The sequence below is a fragment of the Panicum virgatum genome, chromosome 6K (genome assembly GCF_016808335.1).
Source record: "Panicum virgatum strain AP13 chromosome 6K, P.virgatum_v5, whole genome shotgun sequence".
In the NCBI taxonomy this organism is placed as follows: Eukaryota; Viridiplantae; Streptophyta; class Magnoliopsida; order Poales; family Poaceae; genus Panicum; species Panicum virgatum.
In genome coordinates, this window is record NC_053141.1 from 6,023,130 (window position 1) to 6,047,725 (window position 24,596).

The window sequence follows — 24,596 nt, forward strand, 5'->3', positions numbered from 1 at the left end:
TTTTCGAAAGATGAGTATGGGCGAGATGGACGGCATTTCTGTGCGATTTGCCGATTGGTGTGCTTATGCCTGTGTGGCAAGGCAAAGAAGGGAGATATCCATCTTGTCGCGTCTAAGGACCGAGTTGGTGTGTCATCTCACCTAACTCCACTTTCGTGCAAACCACTCGACCGTTGAATGGGCAACGGCGTAGCATAAATCCCACTAGTTGGTGTGGTATCCATCAGGAGAGCTGAGAGCAACGGGTGACTAAGAAAAAGGGATAAGCCCCGAGTGACTTATGCCCGGTTATACCTAAGTGAACGGTCGATGACCCCTTGGTACATCCCGTGATGGCTAGTCAGGCTTAGCTATGGTGGGTAATGGCTATGTTGGGATCTACACCGACACGACGGTGTTCGAGTTGTGGTATCCTACTTGTGGGTAAAGTTGCACACCTCTGCAGAGTTAAGAATCTATTCGAATAGTCCGTGCCCACGGTATTGGGCGAGTTATGGTGTGGTCACATAACTAGTGTTTCAATGGGATGGGCTGGTGTGAGTTGCTTTGGAATTGTGTCCGGCAGATGTGCCGTGTGCTACGACGGACGGGGAGTCCGGTAGCAGTTTAAAAATTGGAAACTCCGTGTTACTTCTGAAATTGATTTCCATAAAGGTTTTCTTTAAAACAAACCCCTGCATAAAATATCGTTTTTCTGCAAATTAAACCATAACCTTATCCTTGATTTACCTAGGCATATTATTCTGATTTAACCCCTCCGGGGGTGTGGTTGGACTTGCTGAGTACGTTCGTACTCACCCCATTCTCACTTTTTACAGAAGAAGACCCGGACTTCGTTCCAGACGACGCCGAGTAGGGTTATCGTTCTACACCCAACCTTGCCTGTGGAACCGGCCCTGTCGAGATGCCTCCGCTGTCGCAGTACTCTGAGCCCGTAGTAGACCCTATGTGGTTCGCGGTCTGGTGTTATGTCGTAGCCTGGTTAGTTATTATTATCATCTGTATCGAGTGTCCTCCAAGGTTTGTACGGTTTTGAACCATCTGATGTAATAAATGTGGCATCAGCCTCCTGGGACTGGTGCTTTGTATCACATTTAAGTTCTCTCTTATGAGGGGACGCTTCAATCAACATTGACCATAATCCACCCTTGGGGCGGTGGTTCCCATCTTTTCCGATTAAGGACATCAGACTTTCTAGGATGGGCTGGAGTACACCAATGCACAAGCACCATGTCAACATATGCTAAAATCTTCTCAGCTATACAGTGGGGGTGCATTTTATTTTCTCCATTTCGCACAGCATTCCTAGCCTCCCAGATATGCCAAAAGGCTATGACAAGGATAGTAGCCTCCCTATCTGTGCAAGCAGCCAACATTTCAAAAATCCATTGCTTAGGTGAAACAAACATTTTGACCATTAACTTGAAGCCGTCTTTTCTCTTTAGTTCTCTCCATATTTCAGCCACATATTAACACAAGATAAAAGCATGTTGTGTGGATTCATCTATGCCACAATAACAACAAAGATCATAAGCCGGGATCTGTCTAATTCTTAGTTGTTGTCCAGTTGGGAGGCAGTCATGTGCAAATCGCCACAGCACGATTTTCATCTTGGGAGGAGCATTGATATTCCACAAACTCTTCCACTCTTTTGCTGTGCAAACTTGATTTGATGATTCCCCTTTTCCCTTGGCACTAGCATTTAGATGTACGGCCTCACATTTAGCCATATTATATGCTGATTTCACCGTGTAAATACCTATCTTTGTAAATGGCCATGCAACATGATCACAGACCCTGTTTTGGCTGAGAGGGATATTTAGAATGCTTTCAGCATCAGCAGGCCTGAAACATATGCGCACTAGCTCCTCGTTCCATTGTCTTGAAGATTCATCAATTAGAGAGCACACCTTGAGATCATCAGGCATTTGGACAACAGGCTGGATAGGATGACAGGGAGCATCAGGAACCCACTTATCTTTTGTAATTCTAATATCTTCTCCGTTGCCAACTCACCAAAGGATGCCACGTTCCAACAGGCTTTTCCCGTGCATCAAGCTTCGCCATGTAAAAGAGCATGATTTTGTAGGGCCAGAATCAAGAAATGAGCTTTTTGGATAGTACCTTCCTTTAAGCACCTTTGCACACAAAGAATCAAGCTCTGTTATTAATCGCCAACATTGGCGCCCTAGCATTGCTTGATTAAAAATCTTCATATCTCTAAAACCCATTCCTCCTAAATTTTTTGGAGTTGACATCCAGGCTCAGGAACGCCAATGCATCTTCTTTTTTCCTCCCTCAAAACCCCACCAATAAGTTGACACTGTAGCTCTCATTTTTTCACATATACCATCAGGGAGCTGAAAGCAACTCATAATATAAGTGGGAATGGCTTGAGCTACAGATTTGATCATAACTTCCTTCCCAGATCTAGATAAAGGCCTATCACTCCAACCTTGGACACGTTTCCACACCTTTTCTGTAATAAAATTAAAAGCATTCATTTTTGATTGACCCACATATGTTGGCATGCCAAGGTAAGAGGAGTAGATAGATTCATTGTGCACATTTAAGGAGTCCATTACCTTCTGTTTGATCTCGGTAGGACAATGAGAGCCAAAGTATAGTGATGATTTCTGTAGATTAATCTTTTGGCCCGACCCCTGACTATAAATCTGCAAAACTGATTTTAAAGCATTAACGCATGTATCATCAGCACGTGTAAAGAAAATGCTATCATCCGCAAATAAAAGGTGTGATATAGCTGGGCCAGTGCGACCATTTCTCACCCCCTTTAGACGAGCAGCATGTTCCTCCTTCTTCAATAAGCAAGAGAGGCCTTCAGCACATAACAGAAATAAATAAGGGCTGATAGGATCCCCCTGCCTCAGTCCTCTAGTTGGGGTAAAGGATTCAGAAAATTCTCCATTCACTCTAACTGAGTACCGGACTGAAGAGACACAACGCATAACACTATTAATCCAGCTCTGTGCAAAGCCCATTTTTTGAAGAACTCCTTGCAGATAGTTCCACTCAACCCGGTCATATACTTTCATCATGTCGATCTTGAGGGCAAAAAAGGGAACTTTAGCACATTGTCTTCTAATGGAATGCATGCATTCATAGGCTATAAGCACATTATCTGTGATCAGCCTCCCTGGAACAAAAGCACTCTGTTCTTCTGTAATTATTTTTGGCAGTAGCCTCTTTAGCCTATTGGCCAAGACTTTGGATGCAATTTTGTACAGCACATTACATAGGCTAATAGGTCGAAAGTTTGTTAGAAGTTCTGGTTTTGCCACTTTTGGGATAAGAACAATTGTTGTATCACAAAAACCTGCTGGTATATCATCTCCATCTAGAAAATTTCTCACAGCTTGGCATATATCATCCTGTAAGATAGCCCAATGCTTTTGATAAAACAAGGCTGGGAAACCATCGGGTCTTGGAGCTTTTGTCGGTCCCATCTGAAAGAGTGCCTCTTCTGTTTCTTCATTTGAATAAGGCATGCACAATGCTTCATTTGTGGCTTGATCAATTTGAGAAGGAACAGCCTCCAAAATTTGATTCACATGGGTATGTGGCTCTGATGTAAATAAATCAGTATAAAAATCCTGAGCCATCTCTCTTATCTCATCTTGCTCCTCACATTTGCTCCCATCCTGTCTTAGAAGATATTTTATCCTATTAGTCCTCCTCCTACCTGTAGCTCTTGCCTGAAAAAAAGAAGTATTTCGATCTCCCGCCTTTAACCAGTCAACTCTAGAGCGTTGCCGAGCCATAATTTCCTCTCTCTCAAACAACTCACAGAGACTTCTTTCAATATCTCTCTCCTCTTGAGAATAAATCCTTGTGGTGATATTAGTTCTTAGCCTCGCCAACTATTTTTCAAGTTTATTTATCTCTTTACGAGGAAATCCAAAAGATTCTCGATTCCATTTAGCTAGTTGTCTAGCCATCTTGTTCAGTTTGGCCCAGGTGGTTTGCAAACTTCTTGGCCTAGGTAAACCTTCTTTCCAGCATTTTTCCACCTTTTCCACATAATCTTGTGCTCTACACCATGCGGCTTCATATCTGAAATTATAGCGGTTTATACCCCTGTACTTTCTCACATCATGCCTTGAGATAGATAAAAGCACAGCATAGTGGTCAGATGAAGTTGTGACAATATTTTCAACTTGGATGTCTTCAAAGAGCTGTGTGAATTGACCATTAGCTACAGCTCTGTCCAGTCGGACCCGAATATTACATTCTCCTTGTTGTCTATTATTCCAGGTGTATTTTGGTCCACAGAAACCCAGATCAACAAGTTGACAATCCTCCAAGCACTCGCGAAATAGCCTCATCTGGGCCTCTCCTCTATCAGATGCCCCTATATGCTCATCACTACTTAAAACTTCATTGAAGTCTCCAATACACAGCCAGGGCCCGTCCCATTGAGCCTTAAGAAACCGTAAACGATCCCAAAAAATATACCGCTGCTCTGTTTTGGGTTCTCAATAAACAAAAGTTACCCACCAAAAATCTCCAGACTCAAGCTTGACATGCACATTAATAAAATTTGGGCAGAGATTGTAAGCTCACATAGAGCTCCATGGGCCAAAAGAGAACCCCTTGGTTCCGTGAGAATGGGGGGGGGGGCATCATCGATCCCAACCACACGTACGGGACCACCCTTTGGTGGTGCTCCATGATCCATCTGACATGACCCCATCTGACATGACCATTGCGCTTTTGGAGGCAGACACATACTAATACTATGGGCGTGTTTAGATGTTTTGGTCTTGTTTAGTTCCCTTCAAAATTATAAAATTTTACAAAATTTCTCATCACATCAAATCTTTCAACACATGCATAAAGTATTAAATGTAGTTAAATAAAATAACTAATTACACAATTTATCTATAATTTACGAGACGAATCTTTTGAGCTTAGTTAATTCAAGGCGGGGCAATAATTACCAAATGCAAATGAAAGTGCTACAGTGCTTTACACCCAAACCTTTATGCATCTAAATAAGGTCTTTGGTGTAATTTTTTTTAAAGAGAATCTTACTATTTTGGAGTACTAAATAAAGTTTATTTACAAAACTTTTCGCATATATGGCTTGTAAATCGCGAGACGAATCTAAGGAGCCTAATTATCTATAATTAATCCATGATTAGCGGATTGTTACTGTAGCATCACTATTGCAAATTATGGATTAAGTAGGCTCATTAGATTCATCTTGCGATTTACAACCCATTCGTGTAAAAAGTTTTATAAATAGATTTTATTTAATACTTCATGCATGTGTCCAAACATGTGATGTGATATTTTTTGTCAAAATATTTTGGAATCTAAACACGGCGGCACGGCCTATGTATGTATGTGCAGTGGTGGTCAGGATCACGATCTTGGATTCTTGGTTAGTTTAGGCGGCACACGTCCGTACACGATACGATGATGATTTTCGATCCCGCCCTCGGTCCCAGACTCCCAGTTCTCGATCGAACGTACATTGTCGTGAAGGTGGTGATGGTAACTGAAAATTAGCCAAGTTAGGTTACATATACTTTGCTTTGTCGGTACCGGTAAGATCAGAATCGTCCGAAACATTTTTTGCGATTACCAAAACTCATCTTCCTCTTACTCTATCTTTTGAATATGATAAACACTTGCTACAAAAAATATAAAAATATATCAACGATGGAGAGAAAAAATATATAGAGTACGAGAGATGAGTAATCTACTCCGTTCCTCGGCATCTATGTCATCACCCCGCGCGCTCTCCATCCATTACTTTAACCATTCGGCCCGAGATCCATGCACCAAGAATCAAAAGCGCCTCTGCTGGACGATCTGAGCTCGACGGGCGGATCAAAAAAACGGGCGCTCTATCAGTCGTCACTCCAACCTGCCTACTTCTTCTTTTTTATTTAAATAAAGTTGCATTGCATTGTCCCGTACGTCGTCATTATCGACCACGATCGATCGCCACCACCAGATAACGCGCACTAGCTTAGATAGAATATGCTGCAACGCTTTCATACAATAGCTAGCGGTGCTGTTACTGTATTGTTTGTACTCACAGCAAATTATTGAACTGGTCCATTATATTGGCATTAGTATATACTCCGTCTATCCTAAAAAGAATATGCAACTCTCGCTTTCGAGAAATCAAACAGTTGCAAGTTTGATCAAATTCACAAAAAAATCACTAACATTTCTATCTATAAATAGATTTAGCGTGAAAATATATTACATGATTAATCTAATGATATTTTTTATAATATAAATATTAATAATATTTTATATAAAATTGATTAAATTTAAAAATAAATATTAATACTATTTTACAAAAAAATGATTAAATTTAAAATTATTTAACTGCTTGAGAAGCAAAAGTTGCATTCTTTTTGGAACGGAGGGATCAATGCGAGAGTGCAAGTAGAAAAGATTGTTAGCAAGTGTTGTTTCGGGAGCGTGGCCACATCATGCATGTACGAGCATGATCCATGCCATGTCACCAGGCGATGCACTGTGACGACTGACGAGCACCAGGCCAGTTATTCGTCTTGTTTCAATTTGGACCGATCCAACCGAGAACTAACAGCCAAGCATGCAAAGCCTGGCTGCAAGAAGAACACAACGACAGGGGAGGACCCCAAGAATCTGTTGCGTTGCAAGCTCGACGGTGAATGGGACCCCCCATATGGACCTGATCGATAGATCTCGAGCTGGCTGCGTTCACAGCCACTAGTCGCCTCGCCTCGGCGATTGAAACCGCTAGCTAGCTAGCTTTTGGTCTGTTCCTGGCTGGGCGTCCAGCATCCATATGCTTCGTGTCCAAGAAGTGTTCTTGATCTGTCCAAAGTTGTGCGAAGGTGACCTCCACTAGCAGCGGCGCCAAGCCAAGGCCTCCCAAACCCTTCCCTTTCCCTCAGCTGCTGCTCTATCTCTGGATGCGTTTCTTTAACCGTTGGGTCGAGATCCAAGAATCAAAAGCGTCTCAACTGGCTGATCTGAGCTAGACGGGCGGATCAAAAAACGATCGCTCCATTACTCGCTCCTGTTGACATAGAATCGCACCAAACACACTCGAATACGCTAGCACGCGTGAACGATCGTCAAAACGATCAACACCCGCAAAACCCTAGACAGACGCCCTGCCTGCACCGGTCAAACCGGCCTGCCCAGGATTTTGCGGGTGTTAATCGTTTTGACGATCGTTCACGCGTGCTAGCGTATTCGAGTGTGTTTGGCGCGATTCTGTGTCAACATACTTTTACACACTCGAATACGCTAGCACGCGTGAACGATCGTCAAACACACTCGAATACGCTAGCACGCGTGAACGATGTCAAAACGATCAACACCCGCAAAACCCTGAGCAGGCCGGTCTGTGTCAACATAATTTTAAGCTAAAAGTATGTTGACACAGAATCGCGCCAAACACACTCGAATACACTAGCATGCGTGAACGATCGTCAAAACGATCAACACCCGCAAAACCCTGAGCAGGCCGGTCTGACCAGTGCCGCCGACTGGTCTGACCGGTGCAGGCAGGCCGTCGCCGGAAACCTAGAATAACGAGCTCGGGAGGGACCCCGTCGGAGCTCGTGAACGTATGATTATTCTGAGGTCGGCAGGCCACTTAGAACGTCTTCAAACGCCGTCGAGACGAAAGAAAAAAGCAATTTAGGGTTGGAAAAGGCTAGGGTTTGAGAGACAAAAAGTAATGCGATATTTTGATTGATTCGATCAGGAATAACTTCAATCGATCTTAGCCTTTATATTTATAGGCCGGGAAAGACATATCCCTTCACGAGTATGATTATATGAGGACTCCTCACAAAAATTCTAATTCTACTCGGACTGTACAGACCAGACCGGTTGTCAACCGATCGGTCTTGACAGGTGCCAAATTTGACCGTAACACCTCCACCCTGCCTCGCAAAGTCATCGTCGATCTCCTCTTTTTTCCCCCAAACTTTCTACCGCCAGTGGGCGGTGGCCACGGCGTCCTCCGTTTCCGGCCGGTCATTATCTACCATGATGGCCACCAAGAACGCCCTAGCAGCATACAGTAGAATATACATACTGCAAGCTAGGACACACGCAATGCAATCATCACACAATAGGCTGCAGGAGCCGCGGTGTCAGTAATTATATAAAAATATACTGCTCCATCGATAATAATATATACTGCGAGCGTTTGGGTGCGTTTGGGTCTTTGGGAGGGATCTGACTCCTTCAAAAAAAACGGAGCCGGAGCTCGGAGCTCGATCAGGTGGAGTTGATTTTTGTGACTCCGCCTGCTTCACCTCCTCGTAGGCAAGATTTTTTTTTCAGAGGAGGCAAAGCCGTTTCTACGGCTCTCACAACAACTTCCGGCGCGGAGGCGCTCCACATTCTGAGCATTTGGCAGAGCTCCATCAGAAGCTAGAGACCCTCCCAAACAAACCTTGAGCCAGCGCGAGCGAGCTCCAGAGGCTTATTCAGAGTTGAGAGCACTTGACGTGACGCGCTATTCGTCCGATCCAGCACTCGCCGGGCCGCAAGCAAGCTAGCTCCAACCCCCAGCCAAGAGCAAGCTAGCTAGTACAGTAGCAAGCTAGCTAACAGCCACACGCATGCAAAGGCAAGGAGGACGACGACAGGACATGGACACTGGAGAATAAGGTCGCGCGGTGAAGGTGACGGCCTCCATGGAGTGGAGGGAGCTCTCCTGCGCTTACAGCCACTCGCGAGACCGCTTTGGGCACTTGGCTGGGCGTCCGTCCATCTGCACCCGCACGCCGATTTTTTTTTGTTTAGCCAACTAATTTTAGCAAAGCAATTATGAAAAGATTTTAGTTTGTATTGTATAAGCAGTATTAACATATTTTTTTCTACAACATTGATCATCGAAGACCAAAGATAATCAAGCAAAGTAACTTGGACTTAGTACAAAATTATATATTTAATTTTGAGAAACCAAGTAAATTAAATTACATTTTGGGACCGAGCAAGATTGAGTAGGTTAGATCGATAGGATTGGATTAAACAAAGTGAAATTATTTCAGCACCCCTTTTGAGCTTAGTGGATAATACTGGAGTAATTAACGACAGTAGTATGATACGATGGATCGTTCGGCTAAGAACGATGGATGGCGCTCTCTGTGTCTGTTGTACTTGCTCTCTCATATCCCACAATCTCTGTCGAGGCCACCTCAGCGTAGTTGACAGGTAGCCCGAGAAAGCCCGATCGAGCATGCATGCTGAACTGAACCACGACATCCACAACCCATCACATCTTTTTCTTCGCAAAGAATTAACAATAAAAAAAAATAAAAACCCATCACATCATACACAATAGTATAGGAACACAGGACGTAATACCATCGCCGACAGCAACATTAGAACATTAGAATTATGTGCAGTTAATAGTCCATTATCTATCGGCTAGTAGAACATTAGAGAATCGATCGACGGCATCAACATTATATTACTCCCTCTGTTTTAAATTATACTCCCTCCGTCCTAAAAAAAGTAATCCTAAGAATTTTAGGATAGATTAACAAGAATGTAAAATGATTATGTTTGCCCTCATTTATTATCCATATTTGACACTAATTGATTCTTACATGCACATGCACTTTCCAAATAGGGTAGGATGACTTGTTTTTTTGGATAAATTTTGAATCCTAGAATGCCTAATATTTTGGAACGGAGGGAGTAGGTCGTTTGATTTTTTTATTCTAAATTTGACCACTCGTCTTATTTAAAAAATTATATAAAATATCTATTCTGGTGTTACGGCTTGTTTTATCAATACAAGTTCTTCAAAAATAACTTAAATTTTACTATATTTGCATAATTTTTTTTGAATAAAACAAGTGATCAAATTTAGGATTCAAAAAGTCAAACGACCTGTAATTTGAAATGGAGGGAGTACTATATAATACGCGCAATGGTTCATTACCTACTAGGCTACTCATGTATACGTGCAGACTTGTCTGTAGTATTGTGTCGGTCGATAGTCTAGTCATCAGCATGCAGCTCGCTGATTGCGTAGCCGCTTCTGGAACGGCCACACGTATGCACTACACAATACCTACCGCCGGCAGCATTTTCCTCCTGTCCTATCTACACTACGCTACCAGGGGCGTAGAGGGGGTTGAATTTTGATTAAACTTTTATATAAATTAACATAGTTGCCCCCCTAATAATAAAAAAAATAAATTCCTGACTCCGCCTGTGTACGCTACATGCATTGTTGTTTTGTGCAAAATGTATAGTGAAGTGTGATCACACTCGAGAAGTCGAGATAGAGAGCGGCTTTAATTTTTCAAGTCTTTGGATCGAGACCTCAAGTAGCTAGTACGCAGTAGTAGTCTTGTGTTTTGGGCGGTGCAGTGTCACGTAACCGGACTTGGAAAGTCGTGGCTCATACGTGTTTCCGGTGTCTTGACGTGCTTGTTCTTCGTTCAGATGAGCAAGCTGGGTTTTGTTTGGAGTGCACGCCTGCCTGCGTATCCGTGATCCGTCCCTGTCTCTGTCTGTCTACCCGGCACCGGCCGGGCAATCCGGTTGTATATATAGATCAGTAAGTAAATCTTTTGCAGTAATACTTGTTTGGTTAAAAAAACAAGTCACTCTAAAATCACAAAAATAAATTATCTTACTTTATTTAGAAAGTGCATGTACGTGCAAAAATTAATTACTGTCAAATATAGATAAGAAATATGATAAATATAGTTATTTTATCTTTTTTAGTTCATTTTAAAATTCTTATAATGACTTTTTTTTGAATGGAGGGTGTAACTTTCATCAACAATTTTCTTCCGTGAAAGAACAAGAAGAAGGCCGCGACGAGAAGCGACCAGCCTCCTGCGCACACGCCACATCCGGTACGCACGTCGGGGGACACACGTCCGTCCCGTCGCTTCGTGGGCGAGCTCCGCCGGATGAAGCACGGCATACACACGCTACCTATCTTTGATATATTTTTTTGGGGTCCCTTCACCTTGTCAGCTGCACACGTCAATACTATACTGTACCCCCTGTTCCTCTTGCCCCTAAAAATCTCGCCAAATAGAGATTCAGAGTCTTTTTTTTTAAAAAAAAACTATTGAGGTTCACAGTCTGTTTGTCAGCAGGGTGGGAAGAAAACAGCCAGCCCTGCTTGCAAGTAGCTTGCTGCTTCCTCCTTGATGGTTTGGACCTGTTTATGGGCTCCAGTCGCTCGCTCGTTCTGGATGAGGCTGACTTTAGGGGTGATCGATGTACAGTTTGTTGGGCGATCTTCAGTCCAATAAATGAAGAAAGGAATAGAGGAACGTCATTGACTCGAAATTGCGTTTAGTTGATGTCCTAATAAAAAACGATTGTAACCCATGGTCTACTAGGTGATGTCTAGCTAATAAAGCTCTTTTTTACCAGCCAAAGAAAGGAATTACGTTAAGCTCTGACGATATCCGCAAGCAACCGTCAAAGCACTTGCACTATTTTGACGATGTTCCCGACAGATCCGATATATAAAAGAATTTGTATAGTAAGCAATGATTTTTTAATCCATCATTCGTAATCCCAGTCGGAGCCGAACAATCAATGCCCTGTGTGATCATGGCACGGTCTATACATAGAGTGGAAGGGTTCAAAGCTGGTGGTGCCATGCAGGCAGCCAGCAATCTTACCGAATGATATTTAACATTGCAATGCGATTACGATGCAATAATACGTGCATTAGTTTCTGCCCGTATGCCGTAGAAACACATGGACATATTTTCTACTCCGATATAAGAGTTGCAAAACAGACGAAGATCACGGCAAAGCTAGCAAACTATGAAAGAACACCAGAAGAACATTTTTTGTATATAATTTTGCTACCTGCTCTGCCAATTTTTCTTTTTTGAGTGTTGGTTTACAACTCTTCCTTTCCTTCGCGGGAAAAGGGCAAAAAAAAAAAAGAGCGCTAGTACAATTCTACAGATCAAGAATCTCCCAATGCGGTCCCTCTGCTACTGTCCAGGACATCCTTCCTTCCTTGCTCATCTGATGACCTGAGCCGAGAAGTATGCAAATTGCATTTTTTTTTTAAAAAAAAGAATACAAATCCGGTTACTTGAACGCTCGGGGCTGTGGCGCCAATTATTGAATTCGCATGGTTGAACCCGTCTCGCGCGAATTATTCCAAGAATATACCCGTGCCGGCGCACCAGATCCCGGAAACCAGCGGCGCCGCTCGCGCAGCCGCCATACGCCGCGCAGAGGATCCTCGCCTCGCTTCCTCATAGGCCGTTCGTCCGGGCCCATCTCCACTGACAGGCGCCCCCGTCGAGAGAGAGATGGGGGAGGATAAAGTGGGCCCCGCTCCCTGAGCGCGCGCGAGCAGCGGCAGAGCCCAGCCAGGGCCATGTTTGGTTCCTACTTCAAATTTTTTTCAAAAAAATAAATATATGCATACTAAACAAAATTTATTTGTGAATTTTTTTATAGATATGTGTAATTTTTCGAGACGAATCTAATGAGCCAAGTTTCATCATAATTGGTTACAACGATGCTACAGAAACTGCCCCTAATCATACGGTCAAAATCTTATTAGTTACAACACATGCTACAGTACCATAATTATAGAAATTATTTTGTAATTAGATTTTATTTAATACCTCTAATTAGTGATTAAAGAAGTAAAAAAATTCAATTTTTTCACCCCTAACAAAAACAAGGCCCAGTCGGCTGACTGCCTGCGCGAGGGCCCCACCGGAACGCGGCTATGCGGTGGCTGCGGCCCGGGGCCCGTGTGGCCGTCGTGCGGCGGCCCGCGCGGGGTCCGACACGTGTGACGCGGCGGCGTGGGGCGTGGGGGGAGCCGGGGAGGAAGGCCCGCGCGGCACGCGAGGGATAATTCCCGTGGCGGGAATGGAATATTCGGAGCCCTTCGCATCCCCCCCGCGCGGGCTGGCCGTGGATTCGGTGCTCCTCTCTAGCCTTCCCACGCTACCCCTGAGGTTTTGTGGTTTATTACTGTGTTGCCCTTCTCTCCCGTGTTGCGTACTATACTAACTCGACCGGCCTGCAACTATATTAGATAGGATAATATAGGTGTGAAAGTTGAGGGCGATTAGACAAGTGTCCAAGAGTGTTTTACTTATTCATTAACTACAAATCACGTGGGCTGCAAAGTTATTCTAGGCCTTATTTAGCTCCCTTCAAAATTCCAAAACTTTACAAGTTTTTCTATCACATCGATTTTTTTAACATATGCATGAAATATTAAATGTAACTAAATAAAATAATTAATTACACAATTTATCTATAATTTGCAAGATAAATCTTTTGAGCCTAGTTAATTCATGGCGGGACAATAATTACCAAATACAAATGAAATTGCTACAGTGCTTTACACTCAAAACTTTATACATCTAAACAAGGCCCTAGTGTATTGTTGGAACAACTGCTCTTTAAAATTTCTTTGTTTATTTTAACACTACTCGCTCCACGACTGCTTGTACTCTTCTCGTTTAATCTGATCAAACTCATAATAATTTGGCTTGGTATAAATTTAAATAATTTTTTTAGAGAGAGGGTATAAGTTGTCTCTAGTTGGTTTTGTCTTAAGAGAATGCCAACTCCATTGAGCAATTAGCATGGTGTTGAACAGATAGAGGCAGAAGACTGTGTTTACAGAATAGTACTAAAAATACCACTCTCCTTTCGAGAATAATTGACAGCTTTGTTTGACTATCAATGTTTGTTTAATTATTTAGTTAAGAGTATAGTTACTAAAAGTACATTAAGCATGCTGCATGCCATATATTTCTAATATTTTATACAAATACTGGCTGAGAAGGTCAAATGTTAAATAGCATCACGGTTTCACAAAGAATGACACCACTCCAAAGGGCACTTGTTGGACCATAGGTACGCCGTGACCCAACTGGCATCCCTTGTGGCTCCGCCACTGCATGTGCCACCAAACAAATCATATATAATCATATGACATCTTTCAAGATTTTTTTTCAAAGCCTTAAGAAAAAAAAGAAAAAGGCATGACAAAGCAGCACATGAAAAAACAAGACCGTGGATGCGATACCGAGGCACAAGTCAGGTATTAATCGGGACTTTGAATCCATCTACTAAACTGCCCTGGCCTCGGTTTGTAACGCCCTGTTCGGCTGGCTGGGCTAGCCAGCTCCAGCCAGTCTCAGGCGCTGGTGCTGGTTTCCTTTGTGAGAGGAATTACTGTAGCTATAGTGCTCCAGTGGTGGCTGATCCGTCTCAGAGTCTAAGGTTGTGTTTAGATGTTTTGCAAAAAAAATTTGCGATGGAATCTTGCGAATTTGAAGTACTAAATGAAGTCTATTTATAAAATTTTTTGCACAGATGAGTTGTAAATCGCGAGACGAATCTAATGATGCTAATTAATCTATAATTAATTAATAATTAGCGGATGGTTACTGTAGCATCACTGTTGCAAATCATGGATTAAGTAGGCTCATTAGATTCGTCTCGCGATTTACAACCCATCTATGCAAAAAAAATTATAAATAAACTTCATTTAGTACTCCATGCATGTGTCAAAATATTCGATGTGATGTTTTTTTTTTGCGTTTACGGGTTTATGGGACGTGAAACAGGCCTAATACACTTACACCGTCGTGGAAGGCCAGCTGAAAACGTTCTCCATTTTCTTCGTCGCGTCAGGCGCCGCTTGTCTGCTTCCAAAGGGGCCCCAAAGCAAAAGGGTATTTTCGTCAAGGGCAGCCCCGTAAATACCAGGGAAAACTCGACGTAGCTTCTAATAAATGCGCCCTCGCTCGGAGTCCTCGCTCCACCCAAAACGAGCTCCAGAGCACCACCACGAAGAAACGCACGGATTCCTCCTCCAGTTCCTCCTCCTTCCCATTGCGTGATCCCGCCGCCCCGCGAGCGCCCTTCGCGCTCTGGCGAAAGGTCCGTGTTTTTCTCCGAGCGCCGAGTTAAACTGCTCTTTAATCTCTGTGTCGGTTCTTCCTTGCCTCGGGAAATCGGGTCGTTCTTTGTGCGGCGGTGCGTTATTGCGCGCTGCTGTAATGGGTTTGGGGGAGGTTTTGGATGGAAATTGAGGGAGGATTTTGGGCGGGGATCGATGGGAGAAGGTGCAGTTTTTCTCCCCCTGATTTGGGAGACGTCAGGTGTGACATCATAGGTGTTGAGCTCGAAATAGGACGGGTGGCTCCTGGGATTGGACTTGTGAAATCTTTGCAAGGACATTGGAGACGCGATGTCAAAGTCACCTCTTTACCTGCATCCACACGGAAACTTCCTTCATGTGCAGGGTTTATTTTATTTTTTTTGAAGTAAACCAGGAGCACTGGCAGATCGTTTAAGAAGGAGATGAGGCGCCCCGTCGAGCCGGCGCTCGAACCGCGGCGGGTAGCGTGAGCCCCCGCTCACCTGACCAACTGAGCCCCCGCTCAGTTCTCATGTGCAGGGTTTAAAAGGTGTGGCTGGCGCTACTTGGGAGTCAGGTCTAAGTTGATTGGTTGCTACGGAATGCTGGACTAATTTAATGGGTTCTCAGGACCAATTACTTTGGTGAAATTTCGATTACTCGAGATCTTTTTTTTTTTGAGGGCACAATTACTCGAGATCTTGATGGTACAAAATTTGACCAATTTGTGCCTGATTCAAGGTTAATTTGGCATGGCTTTCTTCATTGTAGGGAACTTTTTCAGTGCACTACTATCTGACCACTGAACCTGATTAGTAGTAAACAAATGGATCAGTTAGTGTTGCAGAATATTCTTAGATGGCTTGAATCAATGGATGCTTCAATTGTCCCCATTTTTGTCTATTTGCGCTGAAAATAGTACATAATTGCAATTGGATCAACGGTTGAGTGGTTTTGGTATTCTACTGCATGATTGCGTATTTACCTTACTAACTAGAGATTGACAATCTGGGCTCTTCTATTTCAATTCCTAACATGCAGTCTTGTGTTCCTCATGGCCGTGGCACTAACTGCTCGTGACCTTTTGATCCTTTCAGGTGGTTGTCATTCCTTATATAGAAGTGTATCTGCTGTGGCAGTAACCGCTCTGTGACCGCTGCAAGCAACCTTGTGTTCTCATGGCTCAGTCTCACGACATGATGAGCAGGAAACCACCCGGTCTTCGGTTATTTGGAAGTGCCGGTTCTCTAAGAACATACCAAACCCTTGTCCTGGTTCTTACATTCTTTGCTTACACATGCTTTCATATGACTCGGAAGATCACAAGCATTGTCAAGAGTGCACTTGATCCCCAAACAAAGGTTGGTTTTTCTCACTGGGGACGGTTGCACACAAGCAACAGCTTAAACATGGGCTGGTTGCCATTTAACACCGTTGATGGCTCAGCATTGCTTGGTGAGATTGATGTTGCATTCCTTGCTGTATATTCTGTTGGGATGTTCTTTGCTGGACATATTGGTGACCGGATGGATTTAAGGATCTTTCTGACAATCGGCATGCTTGGGACTGCCATATTCACAACTCTCTTTGGTGCTGGTTATTGGCTGAATGTCCACAACTTCTACTATTTCTTGGTTATACAGATGATTTCTGGTCTGTTTCAATCAATCGGGTGGCCTTCAGTTGTTGCTGTTGTTGGAAACTGGTTTGGGAAGAGCAAGAGGGGGTTGATCATGGGCATATGGAATGCACACACTTCTATTGGGAATATAGCGGGCTCGTTACTTGCTGCGTTCCTGCTGAAGTTTGGCTGGGGCTGGTCTTTTGCCATCCCCAGCCTGATCATGGCTTTTGTTGGGTTGATAGTGTATATTTTCCTGCCGGTTAATCCTGAGGTAATGGAAATAGACATTGACAGCAGGGAATTTAACTGTGAGAAAGACACCGTGAAGGAGCCCCTTTTGGAACCGGGCCAAGAAGTGAAACATAAGGCAGTAGGTTTCTTAGAGGCATGGAGGATTCCTGGAGTAGCGCCATTTGCTCTTTGCCTCTTTTTCTCCAAATTGGTTGCATATACCTTCCTGTATTGGCTACCATTCTACATCAGCCACACACGTAAGTCTTATTCAATCTTCAAATATTAGTGGCATCATTCTCATTTGATGATTCAGTACATATTGAAATCCTTTTTAAAACTGAACTGTCCTTAAAAGTGCGCCTCCTAATAAGCCTTCTTATTTCAGGTATTGGTGGTGAGTACCTCTCTGATGCTACGGCCGGCAGCTTATCTACAATCTTCGATGTTGGTGGTGTGTTGGGAGGGGTTCTTGCTGGTCACATCTCCGATCGCTTAAATGCGCGGGCAATCACAGCTGCTAGCTTCATGTATTGTGCAATACCTGCCCTATTCTTATACCGCACATATGGGAGCATGTCGATAGTTTGGAATATCTGCCTCATGTTCATCACTGGCATGTTTGTCAATGGGCCTTATGCCCTGATCACAACTGCTGTGTCAGCTGACCTTGGCACTCACAGTTCTTTGAATGGCAATTCCCGAGCACTGGCCACTGTGACAGCAATCATTGATGGGACAGGATCTGTCGGTGCTGCCATCGGGCCTTTGCTGACAGGATACATCTCATCGGAGAGTTGGAGTGCTGTGTTCACAATGTTGATGGCAGCAGCTCTCCTTGCTGGGCTCCTCTTGACAAAGCTTGTATGTGCTGAGCTGAAAGGAAAAGTGCCTTCCAATGCTAGCAAGGACGCCACTGACACACAAGGTACTTACTCAAACGAAGTGTAAGTGCAATCTGGTTTCCCTAAGGAAGTTGTTCCAAACTTCCAGTGAATGCCTGCTCTGAAGCTGGCAGGTTGCCGGTTCCTACTGCCTATCTTGATCGCTTTGGATCTCGAGACTGAAAAAAGGCGATGAGATGTGGTTGCTGAGTGACCTGCTCAAACGAAGCTTCAGATGATAGTTTTCTTGTGTTCAAGTATAGAGGCAGCAGAACATAGATGTGTGGGTGCGTAGATCAGTTTTCAGGTTTATAAGATGAGGTGAAAACACCTCAAAAGATCTAGAGCCCAAATATAGGCACATTTTAGGCGCCTTGTAAATATATTGGGCAATAAGGTCAGGCTTGGTGCTGGTTGCATTACTAGATATATAATTGTCTGTGATTGTTGTTTAGATCAGGGTAGATCAAAGGGATGAATCTCCCTTTTGTACAAGATGATACGGGAATGGCCAACTCTGCATTTACTAGAAATGTTGGCCTCCTTTTGTACGTGTAATCAGTGTGATGGGAGGTTCGGAAAATTTTGATTGAAAGCTCAGGGGAAAGTGTTGATTCACGAAAAAATGGTTATCAGTTTTTTCTTATGTTACATTATTTAGCAAAATTCTCAGCGCTCATTTTACTATGGTATTTATCACACTGTTGCACGTTGGGCTATGGTCAGAGTCTCGATGGCCACATCATCAGCACAACCAAACATCCTTGCAACCATTTTGAACAGCTTTCATGGCAGCATAATTATTAATTATTGAGACAACTATCAACATGAATTGCACTGAAGGCGATAAGTGTCACGAGACTTAAACATGATGAACATGTTTTTTCAAAGCGAAGTCACATTGTTCTTGCAGGTAACAGAACGGTAGATTGCTTTGTGGCAACAACAGATCTATGCAGCAGCTGCAGCGCACAAGTAATGCAAACAATTCAAGGTTGGGCAGTTACCGCATCGACAAGAATACAAGATAAACGATTAACAAAAGCAATCCATGCATTTTTCCAAGTTACAGTGTCAGCAATGCGCACGACTCACCCAACGGAAAATAACAACAAAAGAAGAAAAGCTTAAACTGGCTCAGCATTCATCACATACGCACTCCTATATCGACAAAACAGGAAGGAGAACTTCAAGACATCTGACTTGAATGGTCTTTTTGAGTTCCCAAACATTACTTGCATGAATGTCTTTGATATGGCTGAAAGAATTATGACTTCATCAGATAGCCCAGGAATATGCCGATCAAAGCAACAATTATGACAACGATAAAGGAGAAGCCTCCTCCTCGCCTCTTGCTGATCTCCCGTCTAACCAAATCCTGCCACATGAACAGAAACAAATGACAACATTGAATCACAGCTTCTCAATAGAAAAGGAAGGTCAGTAAAGGACTAGATTCTAGTAGATGCAGTGTAAGCCTAAATGCTTAAATAGTACTGCATTTTAGGACATAATAGTTGTTCTTCAGGTGGTTCTTCGTGCAATTTACTAGGTAGATCATCAGCCAAAACATTAAGCTTAAATATAGGATAGGTTATAAGACTCGAGCAGAATCTGCGAATTGGAAAAAAAATACTAGAAAAAAATCAATGCATCTTGGATCAAACAGTTGAAATTGGATACAACTTCAAGCTTCAAAATACCAAAGTTAATGAGTAACTAGATCTTAAAAATGTATACTGTAAGCAGCAGCAACAGCAAGTAGGATAAGAAGCTTTGTGGAGGCCGATTAGTATTGAGCTGACAAACTACTAAACTAGTATATGGTAGCATCAGCAAGCAGCACAGCAACTTCTGATAGTCAAATATTGCTTCATGAATTAGTGAAAAAGATTAGCTGCATTTTCAAAACCCTTCATTAAACATGTTTTTAGAAGACTTCTTTTTCCGAAAAAAGCTCATACATGTAGAGAACTAGTGATAGGCAAACATATAGAATTTCAAGGCCATATGCAACCATAAGAAAGATTAAATTAACAGAGTGAATAAAGTGTACGGTGCATTATTTTTGCTGTTAAATTTCATCTCACAAACGAAGCTGATTTTGTTTTTCAAGAGCCTTTTTGGTTTTGACTCAAGTGTAAAGGGGTACAACAGTGCTAAGAGTTCCCACAACTGGTAGGGCCTGGGGAAAGGGGATTTCCAGGCAGCCTTACCCATGCTTATTTTGCAAGGAGGCTAATTAGAATCCAGGACACCTACAGGACCCAAGCGGCTTCCATTGTGCCAGGCCCACCCTACATTTGTGACTACTGTGCCGAGCCAAAATTTGTGCATGGCCAAAATTAGAGTACGGACAAATTCTGGTAAAGTAGGAAGCATTTGGATTTTGGATTGTAACCATGCCAAAACATGTTATCGTATCCTATTGGCCCTACATGGAAATAAATTTTAGCACTGAAACATAGTCAATAGGGGTCTTTTTATACTTATTAATCTTAACAAGCACATTAGTTCAAAGAGATTGGGAGACAGATCCATGGTTTATCATTCACCCTACCCAACCTGCAGCCATGTCAGCCTGGTATGAGACAGATCCAGAGGCAGGCAAAGCAGAAGCTGAAAAAGCTAAAACGAACAGACCCTAACCTGACAGTTCAAATATACCAGCCTTGCCAAATTTCACCAGTCTCATATTGGAATATATGATTCTATAATCTTGTGATATTTTTGTTTCATTTCATGTCCAGCTTGCAGCTCTTATATTCAGGGGAAAAGGAAAAGAAGGTACATACGTATGTTGCTTAAGTTTACAGTTGGTTATTAGCATCAAAAGGCATAACAATCATGTGCCTTTTCATTTTTCATGATGGCACCATGTTGCCAGTTGTGCTTATAGATTTATGTGAAAGGACAAGTGCAAACCAGCATATGGGGCTCCTTGCTTATATGGTATTATTATAATCTGCTATTACGGTAATCAAATCCACTCAAATCATCACCAGTTCACCACAGGAAAAAAAAGGAATTTATCGTAGTGAAAACCTCTTGCTGCTCTAGTAATATTAAGCATGGAGTAAAATATCCTATGATATAAGGATTGCCACTACAACTGTTTTGTGATTTTTTCCTTTGAGACAAGATAATGAAAAAGGGACCAAGCATTAATAGGTTGATCGTTTGACATAAGTTCCCTGTCTTTTTTTTTCTGAAATTACAGCATTCGTGATATAAATCTGCGATACAATAGCATAGAAAGATAAAATGTGATGCTTCACTTACAAGTTCCTGTCTAAGTCTATGATTCTGTTGAATCGCAGAGTTCTTTTCTTCAGTTAGTTTGGAAATCAAAGCTCCAGCCTGAAATGCCGACACTCCCAGAGTATAAGAGAGGATATTAAAAAGGATACAAAACTAAAGGAAACAAAGTACAAAAGATGCCAGCTCTATTATGAAATCTTATACTAATCAAAATAGAAACTGACCTCTAAAGATTTTTCTTGAGGATCAATGCGCTCTCTCAGTGCCTGCAATGGTTTCAAAATATATTATCCTCGCACTGAAAAAAAATAGGAAACAGGTAGGCCAAAGTTGAATAGTCACAGTAACTCACTCTGGTGAATCCTCCAGCAGGGCCATCACCATTTTCTGATTCAGAAGCCCTAGATGGAGAACCTTCTTCAGATTCCTCCGGAACTGGAGAGGGTGGCTGTGGAGGAGCAACATAGGTCACTCGCAATTTGACCTCTTCCATCTTATTCTCTGACTCCTTCGTAAACTGTCAAGCCAGCAGCACAAAAATCAATGTCAAAATTTCAATATAGCTGCACTCTAAAGTCAATTAGATAAAATGCTAAAAGACATGAAGGTTTATATCTCCATGAAAAAACAATTCCAGAGCTGATGCCTTTATCCTTCCATATGTAATGTTTCATCGGATCCGTGGTAAAAATGATTAAGAAAGAAATATTACCATCTCCCCTGTGACATCCTTCACAGTAATACCAGCAGGTGCAACGATGCTTTGGACTAAGAACTTATCTTTGCACTGCATGTCAGGAGGGGTCTCCCGTTGTGCTTGCATTGTCACTGCAGCAGTGCAGATAAACAACACAAGGTTAGATGATGGTTCGCCCATATACCAAATTAGGCTGGGAAATGCTAATCATCACAGACCAACGACATCGCAAGTAGACCGTGGCAAGACAACCCCCGTGTTTGGTCGCACTGAATACTTCTTTGGACTTGTAGTTTTCACCTGAATTAATAAAGAAAACAGTTAAACAAAGTGTGGTAAGAATTCCTTGAATATGCTATCTTTTCAAGATTAGGCTATAGTCACTTCTACATCACTACTCCCTCCGTCCCAGGATATAAGGCGTGGTCAAACTTGGCATTGTCTTCAATAATAATATTTGACCCTTAATATCCCCTATAATATAATGTTTGTAGCAACATAATTATAGTTATATGAAACTACTTTTAAATATGAATACAATGATATGATTGTTATAGGATAAAGTTTTTATTATACAAGATTAATTACGTGCACGCCTTGTATCGTGGGATGGAGGGAGTACTAGCATTAACAGTTCGAGTAACCACACGCAGTTAAACAACACGAAGGCGCAACAATGACCATCATTAGAACTGCAAGGACAACCAAGAACAACCTCGTCTAGAGACTAATCACAATGCAACACAATTACCATAAATGAACAGTTAGGTATCGCAGGAAAACAATGATCCGTCCAAGCACCAAACCTCAGTATAATGGTATCATTTGCTATCTAAAACCTCCAAAGTGTAAGCAACAGAAATGCAAACATGAATAGAACAAACAGTCTTAAGTTTTTCTGAATTGTGCAAATCGCCCTTTGATGCAGTAACTGTCCAAATTGAAGGCACGCTATCACAAACCAATTACTACGGGGTCAAATTCGATGTTTCCAATTCATGTAAAACAGACTTTTGGAATGTCGACCACAAACCCATCAGGCAGCACAACAGGGCCCCAACAACATGACATCAATCCGTATCTAGGATTCTAAGATGAGACGATTCACATAGGAAGGGAAAGAGCGTCCAAGTTAAAAGGAAAAAGGGAAAAAGAAAATCTGCGAAGGATAAACGGACCTTGAAGGCGATGTAGTCGTTGCTGAGATTCGACAGCTGCATGGAGCACGAGATCTGCTTCTTCAACTCGACTGCTCAGGGGAAACATCAAGAAGGTCACGAGCCTATCGATCCACGCCAGCGGAAACAAGAAAAAAGAGAGAGGGATTTTCCCCCAAAGAACAAAGAAATGAAAAGACCGGGGGACACCGGAGGAGCACGTACATGGGAAGCGGAGCTCGAGAGGGTCGATGCGTAGCAGCTCGCCGGTGGTGGCAGGAGCGGGGGCGGCCATTGCCGGATCAAAGAGGTAGAGAGAGAACCGGCGCGATAAGACTGAGAGGGGGAGATCTCGGGGCGGGTGGGTGAGGGGAGAGAGAAGAAGAAAAAGACAAGTATTAATTTGGCTCTGTTTTCTCCGGCTTTGGTCTTCGTAATACTAGCAGGTATCTGTTCTCTCCGTACTAGCAGCATTATTATATTTGATAAAAAAGCAGCATTATTATATTTTATTTATTTATTCATTCTATTCGGCTGGCTGAGGTTGGTAGTTAATTCTGATTTGTTATGAGAGAAAAATATTGTTGGCTAACTGGTGCTAGTGATGTGCTGGTTCGGTGTGAGAGAAACACTGTTGACTGGTTGTAGCAAAACAGATTATCATAATGAATCCTAACCAATGTTCAATGTTGATTAAGTTGCTCAACATTTGTGGAAGGTATCGCAGTTGGTTGGGAATTTTAGAAAATGTTGGTTAGTATTTTTTTTTGGTTGGGGGCTTTTGACTTGGTCAAGCTTTCTCAAAACTTCTAAACAGTTGTCCAAGTTTAAAATAGACGCGGACTCACAGATGCTTTGGCGTGGGAGAGATCGTGTTATCTTATTTCGACCAAGGCAGGTAAGAAAGATGCATGACTTTTCCATTAGGTGCATGCGTTAGTTTTTTCATTGGTAGCATGTGTTACATGCATAGGCATTTAAAATTTGGTTGGGAATTTTGTGTCGAAACCTGAAGGAAAAGATAGTAGCAGCTTAGTTTTTTTTTCAATGTAAAAGTTTTTTGGTTTTATGTTACATCAAATTCTCTATGTTGATCAAGTTTACAAAGAAATAAATTAACACCATCAATATCAAATAAATGCATTAATGAAACATATTTTATGATGTATATAATAGATACTAAGATACTAATGAAGATGTTACAGAAAATTGGTGCATTCTTCCATAAATTAGGTCAAAAGTAGAAAAATTTGCCTCGCGATAAAACTAAAAAGAGGTTGCATGATTATTTTTTGGCCAGAGGCTTGGAGATGAGATGGTTTAACATAAATGATTTCTTAGTTTTTTATTTGTATGTGTTCACTGACTTCAGTTTGGTTTCGCCTTTTTTTATAGAAAAAAGTCACCTACTTTTTGGCCTCTATTTTTGTCATGGCGTATTTTACTCATTTTTCATGTAGGGCATGTACAATTTGTCACTTAACTAAATAAAGATTTCTCCTTGGGCAACGTATCAGGTGCAAACCAATCTTTCAGTGCAAACTATGGAAACTTCAATCTAAGCATTGGATCAACATCCAAGGGGTATGGAGGATTGGGTGATTTTACAATCTGGACCCGCCCTTGGATTTGGTAATCACACTTTTGCAAATCCCCCCTCCCACCTCTCTGCGCCCTTCTCCTTGGATATTGATCTGATGACCCAGATTGAAGTTTCCATAGTTTGCACGGAAATGTTAGTTTGCACCCGATATGTTCCCTTATCCTTGTTACATCATATGCACATGTTCTTGTAGGAGGATAATATGATTAATTTGGTTTGTGTGTTAAAGTGTGCCAACAA

General features: G+C 42.3%; 2 protein-coding genes across 3 annotated transcripts; one reads left to right on the forward strand and one right to left on the reverse strand.

Annotated features, from left to right (window-relative positions):
• Positions 1-14,784: 14,784 nt before the first annotated feature.
• On the forward strand, positions 14,785-18,264 carry LOC120711439 (putative glycerol-3-phosphate transporter 1). 2 transcript variants are annotated; one of them, XM_039996957.1, is made up of 3 exons: positions 14,785-14,919; positions 15,997-17,014; positions 17,143-18,264. In XM_039996957.1, exons 2-3 carry the CDS (start codon positions 16,078-16,080, stop codon positions 17,703-17,705), a joined length of 1,500 nt encoding a protein of 499 aa, XP_039852891.1. In that variant the 5' UTR covers positions 14,785-14,919; positions 15,997-16,077; the 3' UTR covers positions 17,706-18,264. The 2 variants fall into 2 exon arrangements, with proteins under 2 accessions (XP_039852891.1, XP_039852892.1); XM_039996958.1 differs by having other exon boundaries at positions 14,803-15,449.
• A 384-nt stretch (positions 18,265-18,648) lies between these two features.
• On the reverse strand, positions 18,649-23,204 carry LOC120711440 (vesicle-associated protein 1-2-like). The gene is made up of 8 exons (XM_039996959.1): positions 22,979-23,204; positions 22,775-22,845; positions 21,815-21,896; positions 21,612-21,727; positions 21,252-21,416; positions 21,124-21,165; positions 20,921-20,998; positions 18,649-19,016 (listed from the first exon to the last, which is right to left on the reverse strand). Exons 1-8 carry the CDS (start codon positions 23,046-23,048, stop codon positions 18,906-18,908), a joined length of 735 nt encoding a protein of 244 aa, XP_039852893.1. The 5' UTR covers positions 23,049-23,204; the 3' UTR covers positions 18,649-18,905.
• Positions 23,205-24,596: the final 1,392 nt, after the last annotated feature.

Excerpts from the sequence above, each read along its gene's own strand:
- LOC120711439 (XM_039996957.1), top strand. The coding sequence starts at position 16,078 with ATGGCTCAGTCTCACGACATGATGAGCAGGAAACCACCCGGTCTTCGG. Across the intron at positions 17,015-17,142 it reads ATTCTACATCAGCCACACAC|GTATTGGTGGTGAGTACCTC; the intron begins GTAAGTCTTATT and ends TTCTTATTTCAG.
- LOC120711440 (XM_039996959.1), bottom strand. The coding sequence starts at position 23,048 with ATGGCCGCCCCCGCTCCTGCCACCACCGGCGAGCTGCTACGCATCGAC. Across the intron at positions 21,897-22,774 it reads ACGACTACATCGCCTTCAAG|GTGAAAACTACAAGTCCAAA; the intron begins GTCCGTTTATCC and ends TTATTAATTCAG. Across the intron at positions 21,166-21,251 it reads CTGCTGGAGGATTCACCAGA|GCACTGAGAGAGCGCATTGA; the intron begins GTGAGTTACTGT and ends AAACCATTGCAG.